Source organism: Xenia sp. Carnegie-2017, unplaced genomic scaffold, assembly GCF_021976095.1.
Source record: "Xenia sp. Carnegie-2017 unplaced genomic scaffold, XeniaSp_v1 HiC_scaffold_6, whole genome shotgun sequence".
Taxonomy (NCBI): Eukaryota; Metazoa; Cnidaria; class Anthozoa; order Malacalcyonacea; family Xeniidae; genus Xenia; species Xenia sp. Carnegie-2017.
In genome coordinates, this window is record NW_025813526.1 from 20,607,306 (window position 1) to 20,621,691 (window position 14,386).

A 14,386-nucleotide genomic window follows, 5' to 3' on the forward strand; every position below is an offset into this window, starting at 1 on the left:
ACATTTTACTAACAAAATCCCATGACAGCTGTACAACATCTACATATCACAAACCAACATACAAAGGACTTCTGACGCACTATTTTAGTTTTACACCGCTTTCATACAAAACCGCACTTATACGCACACTAATCGACAGAGCATACAAACTTAACAATACGAACATTGGCTATCAACGAGACATAAAAAACATCACATCCACTCTTTTACGAAACTCTTAGCCACTACACTTTATTAACAGAACCGAAAACGATATCTCAACAACAAACAAAGCAACAACCTTAAACTAGACACCGAAACTCCTGACACGACGATTACAACCAACACAAATGAAAATTCCAAAATAACAACTCTATACCTCAAACTACCATACATCGGACATTACTCACGACACACACAACGCAGACTTACAAACATTATGAAACGCTTCTGTACACATATTGACATTCGACTAATTTTCACATCGTTCAAAATCAAAAACTTTTTCTCATTCAAAGACCCAATCCTTGATTCAATTAAATCTTTGGTGGTATATGAATTTAATTGCGCGGGATGTAATTCCCGATACATTGGCGAAACTTCACGCCATTTATCCACCAGAATCAGGGAACATACCACAACGGACAAAAACTCTCATGTCTAACGACACCTTCTTAAATCTCACTCATGTAAAACCAACTATTCACCATCTTGCTTCAAAATCATCGACACTGCCGACGCCTTATTCACCCTTAAAGTGTTACTATGACGAAAATTTTGCCTCTCGTTTTTTTTCATAGATTAATAGTGTATGTAAAAAAATGTCTTCTGGCGAAATTTTATCGCAATATATTTAATGCTGCTCGAGTTACGAAGCGATAAATCTTGAACTTTAAGAGCCGCCATTAAAAGGCGCTATATTTGTATTTTCAAGAAGGAAGGTGCTTGTGACGTCATAGTCTTAACTTGCGGCTGTTTACAATATAACACTATATACAAATAGAGATTTAAAAGGTTATATATTTCAATTTTTTTAACATCCCAACACGCTGTTTTGGGCAAGATTGCAGTAATAAAACTATTAGAAGTACAGGCATTTCTTTGCATAAAAGCCCAAATGACGAGTCTTTGAGAAGAATTTGGGTTAAATTTGTTCAGACGAAGCGCGCAAATTTTAATCCGAGTTCGCGCGAAATTCGATTAATTATTTGTTCGAATCACTTCTCGAAGATTGTTTTGAGCGTTTATTCCATTTGAGTGGTATGACTAGACGGCTCAAACCTGGTGCCGTACCTACTATTTGGAAGAAATCACCAACACCAACAACGTCAAGAGAGCGGCGTTAGCACAAGTTAGAACTATTATTTACTTACATATATTGCAGATGATAAATTTTCACAATTTGAGAGAAGCAATAATATATCCAGGCAAACTTCGAATATGTAATATACATTTATACTAAGGTTTTAAAGGAAATACAAAATGAAGTGTCTGTATCCAGCATGAACAAAGAAGATTTAAACATAACTGGCTTTAAACCTAACGAAGCTGCTATTTGAAGCATCGGCACTCTTAGATGTCATTCGTAAGGCTGAAACACACTGTGCAGTCGCTTTGGTCGCGGGACTAAAGTGAATTGATGCGCGCGCGTTAGTCGCTTGAACGTCAGAAACACACATGCAAAAGCGAGCATTGCGACCAAATAGCGACTATCAACATGGCGTCTAGTCATCAGGCTAAGTTACTAGCATCTGTTTGCATTTTGTACGAGCTGGAAGAGGTTGAAAAACGGAAAAAAAATGATAAAATGAAAAGGTGGCGGGTTCGTCAATTAAACACGCAAAGAAGAGCACAAGGAGATTTTCTGCACTTGGTTCAAGAACTAAGAACCGATGAGGAGCAGTTTAATCTGTATTTTCGTATGAGCCCTCAAATATTTGATGAGTTGCTGGCTTTGGTTGGTCCATCTCTTCGTAGGCAAAATACTCAAATGAGGAAATCATAGCATTTGCTTATCGTCGTGGGGCTAGCACAGTTCGTGAGGTTGTTTACGATACGTGTAATGCACTTTGAGAGTTCTTGTTCCCACATACATGAAGGCTCCTTCGCAACCTAGTGACTGGAAGAAAATATCTGAAGGGTAAAGTTAAAACATGAGTTACTTTATTGTAGACTTATGGTGCCACTGCATCATTGTTTGTTGTATGTTTTCAGATTTGCTTATACATGGAATTTTCCAAACTGCATTGGAGCACTAGATGGAAAACACATCGCTATTCAGGCTCCGAAAAACTCTGGATCTTTGTATTTCAATTATAAAAAACACTTTTCCTTGGTGTTAATGGCTTTGTGCGATTCCCAGTACAAATTTATCTTTGTGGATATTGGTGAAGCTGGAAGATGGAGTGATGGGGGAGTTTTTGCTAATTCACAATTTGGATCAGCTTTTTTAAATGGTATCATATCTCTTTAAAGTATTCAGTGTTGAAAGTAGTATTCACCTTACAAATTTTATTTGATAGGTGAGATGCATCTACCTGCTGATGAGCCTTTACCAGGAACAAATGAAAGCCTTCCCTATACTGTGGTTGCAGATGAGGCATTTCCTCTTAAAACCTGGATGATGCGACCTTATCCAGGAAGGGTACTGGATTGCCTTCAAAAGAGAGTTTTCAACTACAGATTGTCAAGAGCTCGGCGAACAATAGAAAACACCTTTGGTTTGTATTTACATGCTCATTTTCTTTATGGAGTTTTGAATCAAACACTTTTCAATATTCTCTTCAATTGATATTTGTATCAGGTATAATGGTATCCAAGTGGCGAATACTTAAAACAACCATTATAGCAGAACCAGAAAATGTGTCCAAAATTGTCAAGGCTACTTGCATTTTGCACAATTTCCTCTGAACACGCCATGTTTCCTATAGTCCAGCTGGTTTCACAGATACTGTGGATCCATCAGGAAATGTTCATGAAGGGTCTTGGACGCAAGAAACAACCCGTGTGCTTGAACCATTAGCTCACAACAAACAAAGAAACTACAGTAGTGAAGCATCCAAAATCAGAGACGAGTTTGCAATGTATTTTAATTCAGAAGTTGGTCAACTTTCATGGCAGCAGGAATATGTGGAAAGAACTCATTGATATAGTTTTATTTTACTTTTTTGTTGTAATATAGAGTAAAGCACAATTATTTTTCATCCCATTCAATGTCAAAAAGAACATCCTGGATTCTTTTTATAGCCAGTGCTTTAAGGTAATCAGAAGGAAGCTTTCTGATTTGTAACGCATGCTTCTGCCAAAATGTTCATACTCGTCCAATTATGACTCAGTTGGGGAGATGCTGATTGTTGAGTAATTTTTCCAAACTGCTCAGCAACCGCAGCTGGTATTCTGTAGGACCATCATCTTGAACTCTCTTTCTCTTTTTTGTGTGATCGTGGAGGTGATGCCGATGGTGTTGCTGCTCTAGATGATGAAGCTGAGGTGGATGAAATAGGTGATGGTATTGATATGGGCTGGAATGAGATTAAGTGCGAAGTCGGATCGACTGCTTCAGAAAACTGTCTGCTCTCCAGAATATCTACTGTGAGTGTCAACGCACCAATGCTGTTACTTTCATCTGTAACTTCATTGACTGATTCATCTTCAATCACAGTGACAGACATGTTAGTTGATGTTCTATATAAAGAATTAACACTTTTGAAACCCACGATCATAATGCTATTTAACACATTCAGCCCTATACAGTAACACAATAATAACAGGAGACATTAATGTTAATATGTATGCCTTACCGTCGGCGCTTTCTGTAATCGTCCAACCATTGTCATCAAACCCCAAAACTCCCATGATGGTGTGGATGAGGCTGGAGCTCCTGATTTTATGGCAGCATCGTTTTTCTTTTTGTATCTGCCGTATACATCTCTAAGGCTTTTCATTTTGGCCTTGAGCTCCTCAACTGATAAAATTAATAAAACAATATGCTCAATATCTCAAACAATCCAAATTTCAACAAACAACATTTCTTATCACGGCATCACTGAAAAATATCAAAGATAAATAAATTGCTCCTTACCTGTTCCTGTAAAGCCAACAGCTCTCAGATCGTCTAGAATTTGATGCCACGCATTCACTCTCATCGGCTCATTTTTATAATTTTTGTCCGCAAGATCAAATAATACTGGAAAATTGCGAAAAGAATTTATGAGCACTTCTTCGTAACCAGCCATCTTAGTTCACGTTAACTTCATAAATTGACATTTTCAGCAAGGAAATAACCAATCACATGCAAGCGACTGAAGCGACCAAGGTCAAAAGTTCAACATGCTAAACTTCCAAAGCGACTAGATTCGCGACTAAAACTACTAGCTTAGTGACCGCGCAATTTGGTAGTTTTAGTCGCGCGACTAAAGCGACTGCACAGTGTGTTTCAGCCTTTAGAGTGTTACTTTGATCTGAATCGGCTGCCGTTACCTATGATAACTTTATATGAAACGTACAATTTGGCCATTAAAGGTGTGAATGGGGCCATTGTTCGTTGAATCTTGTTGTCAACCCTTAAAGGCTGAAACACACTAGGCAGTCGCTTTAGTCTCTCGTCTAAAACTACCGCTTTGCGTGGTTACTAAGCTAGTAGCGTAGTCGCGTCAGCTAGTCGCTTTGAAAGTTCAACATGTTGAACTTTTGACTTTGGTCGCTTCAGTCGCTTTACACTGATTGGCCAATACATACATTTTAACTTCCTAAATGCATATCATATTTCCTGTCCTAAGCATCATACGAAATTTATAGATTATACTTTGGAAAACGAAGGCAATATATGGTGAATTCACACTGGAAACTTTCAGTTTTTATATGACTTATCAAATAGGGACAATAGGAGCTACAAACTGGAACCCTAATGCACAACCTTAGTGCACAGAACAAGATTGTCCACGATACACGCGTAATAGACTATGAAAATATTGGAGTGTTTTAGCTGGCTTGTTCTCTTTCACAACATAGTAGTTTGTACTGAGTGAATATTCATATATTAGTAGCTATAATAAAGGCCGAAATAAAAGTTTAAGTGATATCTGTGACTGTAACAAACTAAAATCACCGCCATGTTCAATAGACGCCACGGTAAAAGTCGCGATGGTCCCTGCATGTGTTTCTAGCGTTCAAGCGACTGACGCGTGCGCATCAATTCGCTTTGGACGCGCGACTCAAGCGACTGCCCAGTGTGTTTCAGCCTTTACTATGAAGTAACATCAACACGGGCATCAAAACGATCTTGCAGCATGTCTTCAACCCGCCGTTCTTCTGCGACTGCAGCTACGTACTCAGCAATTTCATCGGGCGAAGCAAGCGGTTCAATATTATCGGCAAATGGCAAAATTTTAGGATTAGATTCGTCCGAATTTGCCGTCACAAATTCCTATGAAGAAACCGATGCGTTTGTCTCGATCGAAGACTCTGAGAGCGAGCTAGAACTCGATGAATTTGACATTTGTTTGCTCTATTTATGTATTACTTTGTATACTTTCCAATGTGCGCTTCTTGCCGTGTTAAGACTATGACGTCACAGACCTTTGCTGATTGTATATATTCAAAATGGCCAATTTTAATGGCGGACAGGAAAATTGAACATTTCAAATGTTCATAACTCCCTCGTTATCTTATTATTTCTCCTTACACTTTACGAAAGCAATAATTGATAAACGATGTTTAAACTATTAAATGCTAAAATCGATGATTTTTTAACGTTACGTTTTCGTCATAGAAGCACTTTAAAATCAAAGAAGCACTCCACATTAACAAAACTAACCCTGACCTTAATGTTCAAGTTTTTAAATTCAATACAATATTTAATTTATAATACGCTCGGACGCTCCCCATTAATTTCTGTGTCTTAGGCTAAATTTTCCAACGTGATGCATAAATATGCAGTGGTTTATCTCCGTAGCAAATATCTTTGAACAAATTCATGCAATAAAATATTCGTTGCTTAATGATAGGATGTCAAACACAAAGTTAAAACAAGGCAAACTTTTGCAGTTTTACCACATAATTAAAAAACTTCAAGCTTTTTTTATGAATAGGATGAACAGCTCGACATCTTCCCACTTCATTCGTTTTCAAAAACAATCGCTATAAGGACAGCAAACTAATAAATAATGCAACATACATGATTCTGACCGTAATGGAGGGTGATTCTGAACAGAATAGTGGAAATGGCGATCCATTATGATCCATTTGAACTTTAAAACCATTTACCTTTGTTCTATAAGAAATAAATGTTAATAAATGTTATTTGCGTGAGATTAAAAAATCACAACTTAAACCTTTAAACAATTAAGGCTGTGAAATTATGAAGAAAAAACTTTTTACGTGCTAGACATGTAAGAAAGGGCAAGAAACACATAGGTTTATCCTATTGTTTTTTAGTATCTCTTCCTTTACTAACATGACGCTTAGAGGACTCAACACCATTTACAGTTAAGAAATAAAGATTCCACAGGTGCACTCTACATTGAAATGACGTCTGGTAAAGAAAAAGTTTGTAAAGACTATTGTCATCCATCTGAAAAATGTCGAAAATTTGAGCCTTTCGAATATTTAGTTACCACAGACCTCTCCCTGAAACGCCGGGAAATTAGTCTCGGACAGTGCAATGACATATTTGTAGGCTGCGTAGAAATTAAAGCGTCCTGGAATTACTGCCATTTAGACAAACTTTATATTGACTTAACTCTAGGCTATAACTCTTGACAAAATTAAAGTGTCATAAGGCAGAATTATAAAAAGTCTTAAATAAAAATAAATTCTGAAACTATACATACCGTATTTAATAAGAAAATACTGAAAATTCCCTACATCTCCATCGTTGTTGTATAAAGATTTCGAGACTATTTAGCAACTGCTTCTGCTTCTGGTTAAAATTGTTTATAGTATTTGTACAATAAAATTTGTTCAGAATTTGTTTGGTTGGTAAAAGGAAAGGGGTTATTCTTCCGTATATTGTAGGAGCCTTTTTCGTAAGGGTAGGGGTAACATATGTCACGTGACCGGAAACGTAAATCATTTAAATTATTCCACAGAATCGACTAGAGCGCCGCACCTGAGATATCATGTAGTTGGTTGTGTCTTGTAATTTTTTTGAATTTGTGAAGGTATGTTGATTTTAAAGTTTACTCGCCTTTATGTAATAGTGTATATAACTTTATGATTTAATGTTTCGTGTCCATGTCTCAATTGTTTTGTTTTGATGTCACGAATATTGTAGTTAAATAAAACTTATACATTAGTGCCACATATGTTTTATATGGATAAATTTTCTTCATTTTTGTGGGATTTTCAAACACCGATAAATTTTTAATGATTTACACTTTGAAAATACCGACCTTTCCCTCATCAATACCAATTTACTGCAACCGTTAATTTCAAATTGTGTCAATATAGCAAAGCTACAAAATTAACATGAGGCAAAATAATGACACGTCTATTGTATTATTTGAATTATTTTTTACGTCATGGCTTTTGTGAAGAAGTAAAACAATTTCTTTTTTCTTCAATTATTACTTTTTATCAAAATCTAAAGTTGACCATATTTTGCATTGTTAACAGTAATTAAACAAGATATATTTACAACATGAGTATTTAGTGCAAATGTTGTCGATGTATTCTTGATTTACATAACTACAGAATGATCAATTGTTAAAGATTTTCATGATTTCATGAATTTTATGAGCTCACTGCATAGAATCTCCAATTCAACCGAAGATGACTTTCATTCAAAAACTATAGTCAATCACTTTGCTGTATTTTTCGGAAACAAATTATAAAGTTATTCAAATTAAAAAAAAACTTTTGTTTTTATCAAATATAAACTTATGACAATTCCTTCTGGATGTTTTGAAAAAGTAAAACCCTATTTTCGGCCTTACACAAGCAAGGACATACAAGTTATCGCATAATTCTTGGGCGTCAGCAAGCATTTTCGAAAGCGTAGTCAGTACTGCTAGTTGATGGGGTGGCATCCTTCCTTTCTAATATTTCGTTATCGTGTGTCAATTTTCCACCAATTTCTTGAGAATGAAAAAATGATGCTATTTTGGTTCGACCACTCGTATCAGCAATTGTCTTGTTCTTTTTATTTGCATCTTTCTTTGCTCGTAAATCACGTGGCATTGCTCCAAATTTCTACTTATTGAACGAACTGATTTTATTGTTTTACAGAGCAATATTTATATAGTTTTTATTACAAATAACAAATATTATCATTGGTCAAATAGTTGTTCTATCTAATATCTAATCTGTATATGGTACATAAGGACGTCATATATGACGTCAATAGGTGTTTCTTGGGTGTTAACCGTATGCGGACGGATACACTGGTAAACCCAATTATGTACATTCTATTTCTCTAAACGTATTTTTGTTCTTTATGAGCATGACTCAACATAAGCGATGAAAAATTCTGCCAGCAAATTCGACTATGTAGTTGCCGTTCCCACAAACGCAAAAATTTATGTTCCTCATAACAAAAACGTTACTAATTTAACATGTAAATTTTTCAAAGTAAACAGTACTTACACATTACATTCTCTGCGCTCAAAATTAATGTCTATTTCTTCCTTAGAAATGAATTAAAATGTTTTATAAAATGTGCGCTAAATTACAGCTGAGTTAAAGATACACCAGCTAACAAGACTTCGACTCAGATAAAAGTCGAAGAATCTGTAAGTGGGGAACTTGCATATCGGGAATAAGATAAACGTCTACTATTTGTTCAAAATGTGAAAAGGAGCAAGCATCTGCCCCCGTGACCCTGGCGCCCATGGTAAGGTTCGTTTCCAAAAAACTCCTTTGCAAACGTACGCCAGGAAATGACGTTCACCAAAAAGCATTAAAGATTTAGACAAATCTAAAGGTAAAATGTCTTTCTATTTTTCCTCTGGGCCTTCTTTACTAATTTTTGTTCTTTTGATATATTTAAACGTCTTACGATGTCAAAGTGTATGTCTATTGAAAATAAAGCTAAAATAACAATTTTTATGAAAAGGAGGCTTAAAGGACATTGGCAACAAAAATTTTTTTTTCATACGTTTATCATAGATAGCTATGGAATACTTAATTTCGTGTTTTCGTGTCTCTTTTGAATTTTGCTGTTGAGAAAATTTGACATAAAGTTGAATCCTTGTACGCCATTTTGGAAAAGCCTTATGCTAAATTATGCCGGAATACGTTACTGACGTCATTGGCTGGTATCCACTGAATGACACAATATAAAATAATAGTATTATAATAATATATAGCACATTTGTTCACTGGAATTTTAAAACAAAAACAACAGTCGGCGGTTGTTAAGATTAACAAAAGTTGTGTAGTTTATCACGCTTATATACTTTTCCAATATTTAGTCGTTCTAAGACGTAGAAACGATTGTTTTAGCAGATCTTACAACTAGGCTTTCGCGACATACCAAGTGTAAGCCCAGACAACAATAAGCGCGTTTTATACACTGCACATTTCGTGCAAATAGAAATATTTCTTTTTCCCATAGTACAAACCTGTGACCAACAAATGAGTTATACTTTTAATTTATTATTTGTATACATAAGAGTCTTTGAAAGATTATGTAGTTTTATATAGGTGATAAGCTCTAAGCCGCTATGTTTTGTTCTTGACTGTAGAGTTTCGTTTATCCGTAATGTTTTATGTGCGTGTTTTGCGTGCACAATGTACAAGTACACTTTTCGATTAACTTTATAACTTATGAATGAATACAAGTTTTGGGTGGATCGCTCATGCATTTTGCTTTTGCGCAGTTCGTGACAATCCTTTGACAATGATATGGCATCGCAATTGCAGATCATAACAAAGAACATCAAAGAGCGTCTGTCTAAGACTAAATTTTCGGTCTTTCGTGATAACATGCGTATTTAAAATGTGTATAAAGTCCGTCTGGGGACGCGAAGTGTTTTCGTATGCTAGCATAAACACAAGCAGAAAATGGTCTTCGATGTTTCTTCCCCAAAATTTGAAAAATCCACCTAGAACATCTTTGATAGGCAACTAATCGATACAGCTTGTGTATTCTCTCTAGATCCTCATCAGACAGGGGCCAGTTTTCTTCAAGATGCCGACACACGTCTATCTTTAACACACTTTCTGAGAGCATATTGTCCCTAAATTCTTGGTGTGTTGTCTCATACTCATCGTATTCAAGCGCTTTTTTCATGGCAACAAACACTCGATTGCCTTTTTGACAAAGTAATGTCCACACTTACAACTCAACTAAGAGCTTGAAGGCGCTAAGCATTTGCTTCTCTCAATTCAGCATGTATTTCATCCTCCGACGAGGACAAGTCGCTCTGCTCACCTCCTGTTCGAACAGCTTTACACTAGTTTCGGCCTTCACAGGTTCATATTGATAGGCAGAACCTCACCTGGTTGATTTTCATGTATGTCATCCATTACAGCAAAACCGCAAATACGCTTTAAATGTGTTGTAACGCAGTCAATCACAAAGTATATTGTATTGTTGTTTTGACTGCTCACCAGCCAATGACGTCACTACTCGCTCGAGATAATTTTATCAAAATTTTATCCAAGATATGCACTTTTAAAACTTTTGCTGCAAATTTCTTAGCAACAAAATAAGAAAAATTTTTCATTTAGTTGTTAGACAAAGGTTCAAAAATATGCCATAAAAATTTCTGCCAATGTCCTTTAAAGCCCCAAAATTGCCAGTATGACATCGTTTTTGAAATCAACGCCTAAATATTGACAAAGTCTACTCAAGTAAACTCCGCTGGGGACGATAACATTTCTCTGTCTGGTCTATTTTTTCTATACGCAGTCGTTACATAAGTTTTAAACTATATAAACTAAAACTTATAAACTAAACTTGTTTCACTTTTCTGACGACACGATAGAATGACCATGGAGGCATAAAAAGTACATATTTATGAAAGATTTTAAGAACTTGTCTAACTTCCACAGAAATCTCTAAATGCAGGACAACTTTAAACACAAATATTCACAGGGTTGTTTTTAGCTACCACCTTCATTAACCACTTTCATATACAACTGAAAATTTACGAAATGATAATATTAAACAAATTTCAGTTGTCCATAAATTATGGTTGATAAACTATGTCCATGTTCATCTTAATCCTTTTATAATCCGTAGATGGAGTCAAGAGAAGAAAGGAATAACTACTACATTCAGAAAATACTTACAGATATTGTTACGAAGAAACTTGTTTATTTATTTATCCAAGAGTGGAGCATTAATTACGGAGTATGGGATAATACAAACGTTAGTGGTCAGAAGTTGTTCAATATTGAAAAAAAAAGAAAGAAACCTTTAGACAACCATATTTTGTCAAAGTTTCAAGATGGTGACACCAGTAATTGGGATTGTACAACACTGTTTGCAGCAATACTGTATTCCAGCTCAATTGGAACAAAAGTTAACTCAAAAGTTAGATCTGCCGTTGATGCACTTCGTATTGTTAGAAACAAATTAATTCATGATAATCCAGGAAGAGTATCTGATACCGAATTTGACAAAATGCTTTGTGATATTGAAAAGTCATTTCAAGATCTAGGATTTTCATTCACTGAAATTAATGAAATAAAGTCAACGAAACAAATTTAATTCTTTTCAAGTACTTCCTTGCAAATCAAATCACGATGTGGTTAAACGTACAGAGTTACTTAATCAAATCACAGCAGATCTCAATAACTGCGCAGTACTAACAATAATGAACTAACATATTACTATATTTCTGGTAATCCTGGCAGTGGTAAATCTCAATTAGCTAGACAAATTTGCGAAGAAATGTATATCCTGTTGAGAAAAAATACGACATTTGTGATGACACTCGAAGGAAAAGATATGACTTTTTGAAAACTTATGCTGAACTTTGTCAACGATTAAACAATGATAAAACTGTCATTGAAAATATTCTAAGAAGCAAAAGCAGCGAAGACAAAATAAAAGATTTTCAATTATTGCTGACACAACAACTGAAATCTTGGCAAACATGGTGGATTGTTGTAGATAACGTGGTTGAACTTCATAAAATTTATCCATTATTACCTCAAGTTGGTGATCATAGTTGGAAAAATGGTCAAATTATACTAACTGTTCAAAATACAGATGCTATACCACCAGATGGAAATCTGAATAAACACATTTCAGTTAGTCATGGTATGAACAATGAAGAATGTCGACAACTTCTATCTGTCTTTTCTGATATTCATAATAAAGATGAAAAATTTTTAAAGAATTTATCAGACAAATTAGATCGTCAACCGCTGTTTCTGTCAAATGCTGCTTCCTACGTAGGTAGAGTAAAAAGTGTAAATCCGACATTCACGTGGGAGCAATATTTTGATAAGTTGAATGAAGGAGAGCGACAGAACATGGATGCCAATTTTCAAAAAATAAACTCAGCTTACCTAGGAATGAAAACTGTTATGTTAGCAGTACAAAAAAATGCTGAAGAATCCATCTTGTTGAGACATGTTTTTAAACTTTCTCAATAATATCTTTCGATCCCTTACCACAAGATGTTATAATACAATTTATTAAAAGCATTGATCCACAAAATCTGCAGAAGATGTCTGTCTTCAATTAAAGCATTGTTCTTTATTCCTTCAAACGGAAAACAACGACATCCGCCTGCACAGCGTTGTACACGAAGCCATCATAAATTATTCATCGCAGACCTTTGGCTGTAAACAAAACGAAAATAATTCTAAAAGTCTGCAGCTGATCTTGCCTGTCAAGTTGCTTGCACTAAATCATTTTGAAGACAGAGAAGATGAAATCAAAATAATTCCACATCTAATTAAATTCATAACAAATTCATCATTTCAACATTTCCTAAATAAGTTGATCGATGTAAAATCATCAAAACAAAACTTGATGAAAAAATTGAAATTTGCCAAATATTTTGTAGATGTTTTGGAAAGATTTTGCAACTATAAACTTGCAATCAAAGTACTTTATGAAATAACAGAAATTCAAACTAAAGTGTTAGGTGTTGATCATATTGATGTTTCATATTTGTACAACGAGCTGGGTTCATTGCTTTTGAAGAATGGAGAATATGAAAATGCTAAAGATTTTTTCGAGCGAGCAATTCAAGGTAAAAACATATTCATGTTTCAGGTTCGTACAACAATCTGGGTTTGGTTTTCGAAGAGTGGAGAGTACGAAAAAGCAAAAGATTTTTATGAACGAGCGATAGAAATTCAAACAAAACATTTGGACCTGACCATGTTAATATTGCGACAACGTACACAATCTTTTGGTTTACAATAAATGGAGAGTACGAAAAGCAAAAGATTTTTATGAACGAGCGATAGAAATTCAAAAACATTTGGACCTGACCATGTTAATATTGCGACAACGTACAACAATCTGGGTTGGTTTACAGATGATATGGGAGAGTACGAAAAAGCAAAAGATTTTTATGAACGAGCGATAGAAATTCATGAAAAACATTTGGACCTGACCATGTTAATATTGCGACAACGTACAACAATCTGGGTTTGGTTTACAAAATATGGAGAGTACGAAAAAGCAAAAGATTTTTATGAACGAGCGATAGAAATTCAAACAAAAACATTTGGACCTGACCATGTTAATATTGCGACAACGTACAACAATCTGGGTTCGGTTTACAGTGAAATGGGAGAGTACGAAAAGCAAAAGATTTTTATGAACGAGCGATAGAAATTGAAACGAAAACATTTGGACCTGACCATGTTAATATTGCGACAACGTACAACAATCTGGGTTGGTTTACAATAATATGGGAGAGTACGAAAAGCAAAAGATTTTATGAACGAGCGATAGAAATTCAAACAAAGCATTTGGACCTGACCATGTTAATATTGCAAAACGTACAACAATCTGGGTTCGGTTTACAGTTATATGGGAGAGTACGAAAAGCAAAAGATTTTATGAACGAGCGATAGAAATTCAAACAAAAGCATTTGGACCTGACCATGTTAATATTGGGACAACGTACAACAATCTGGGTTTGGTTTACAATGATATGGGAGAGTACGAAAAAGCAAAAGATTTTATGAACGAGCGATGAAAATTGAAACGAAAGCATTTGGACCTGACCATGTTAATATTGCGACAATGTACAACAATCTGGGTTTAGTTTACAGTAATATGGGAGAGTACGAAAAGCAAAAGAATTTTATGAACGAGCGATGAAAATCCAAACAAAAGCATTTGGACCTGACCATCTTAATATTGCGCAACGTACAACAATCTGGGTTTGTTTACAGTAAAATGGGAGAGTACGAAAAGCAAAAGATTTTATGAACGAGCGATAGAAATTAAAACAAAACATTTGGACCTGACCATGTTAATATTGCACAA

The 14,386-nt window shown here is 35.2% G+C and overlaps 1 protein-coding gene across 1 annotated transcript; it reads left to right on the forward strand.

The window, feature by feature from the left end:
* The first annotated feature begins 2,072 nt into the window (after positions 1–2,072).
* On the forward strand, positions 2,073–3,204 carry LOC124458443 (protein ALP1-like). The gene is made up of 4 exons (XM_047008471.1): positions 2,073–2,119; positions 2,194–2,435; positions 2,502–2,699; positions 2,783–3,204. Exons 1-4 carry the CDS (start codon positions 2,073–2,075, stop codon positions 2,887–2,889), a joined length of 594 nt encoding a protein of 197 aa, XP_046864427.1. The 3' UTR covers positions 2,890–3,204.
* Positions 3,205–14,386: the final 11,182 nt, after the last annotated feature.

Coding starts and splice junctions, on each gene's coding strand:
- LOC124458443 (XM_047008471.1), top strand. CDS start 2,073: ATGAAGGCTCCTTCGCAACCTAGTGACTGGAAGAAAATATCTGAAGG. Junction 2,120..2,193: donor TGGAAGAAAATATCTGAAGG/GTAAAGTTAAAA, acceptor GTATGTTTTCAG/ATTTGCTTATACATGGAATT. Junction 2,436..2,501: donor TGGATCAGCTTTTTTAAATG/GTATCATATCTC, acceptor TTTATTTGATAG/GTGAGATGCATCTACCTGCT.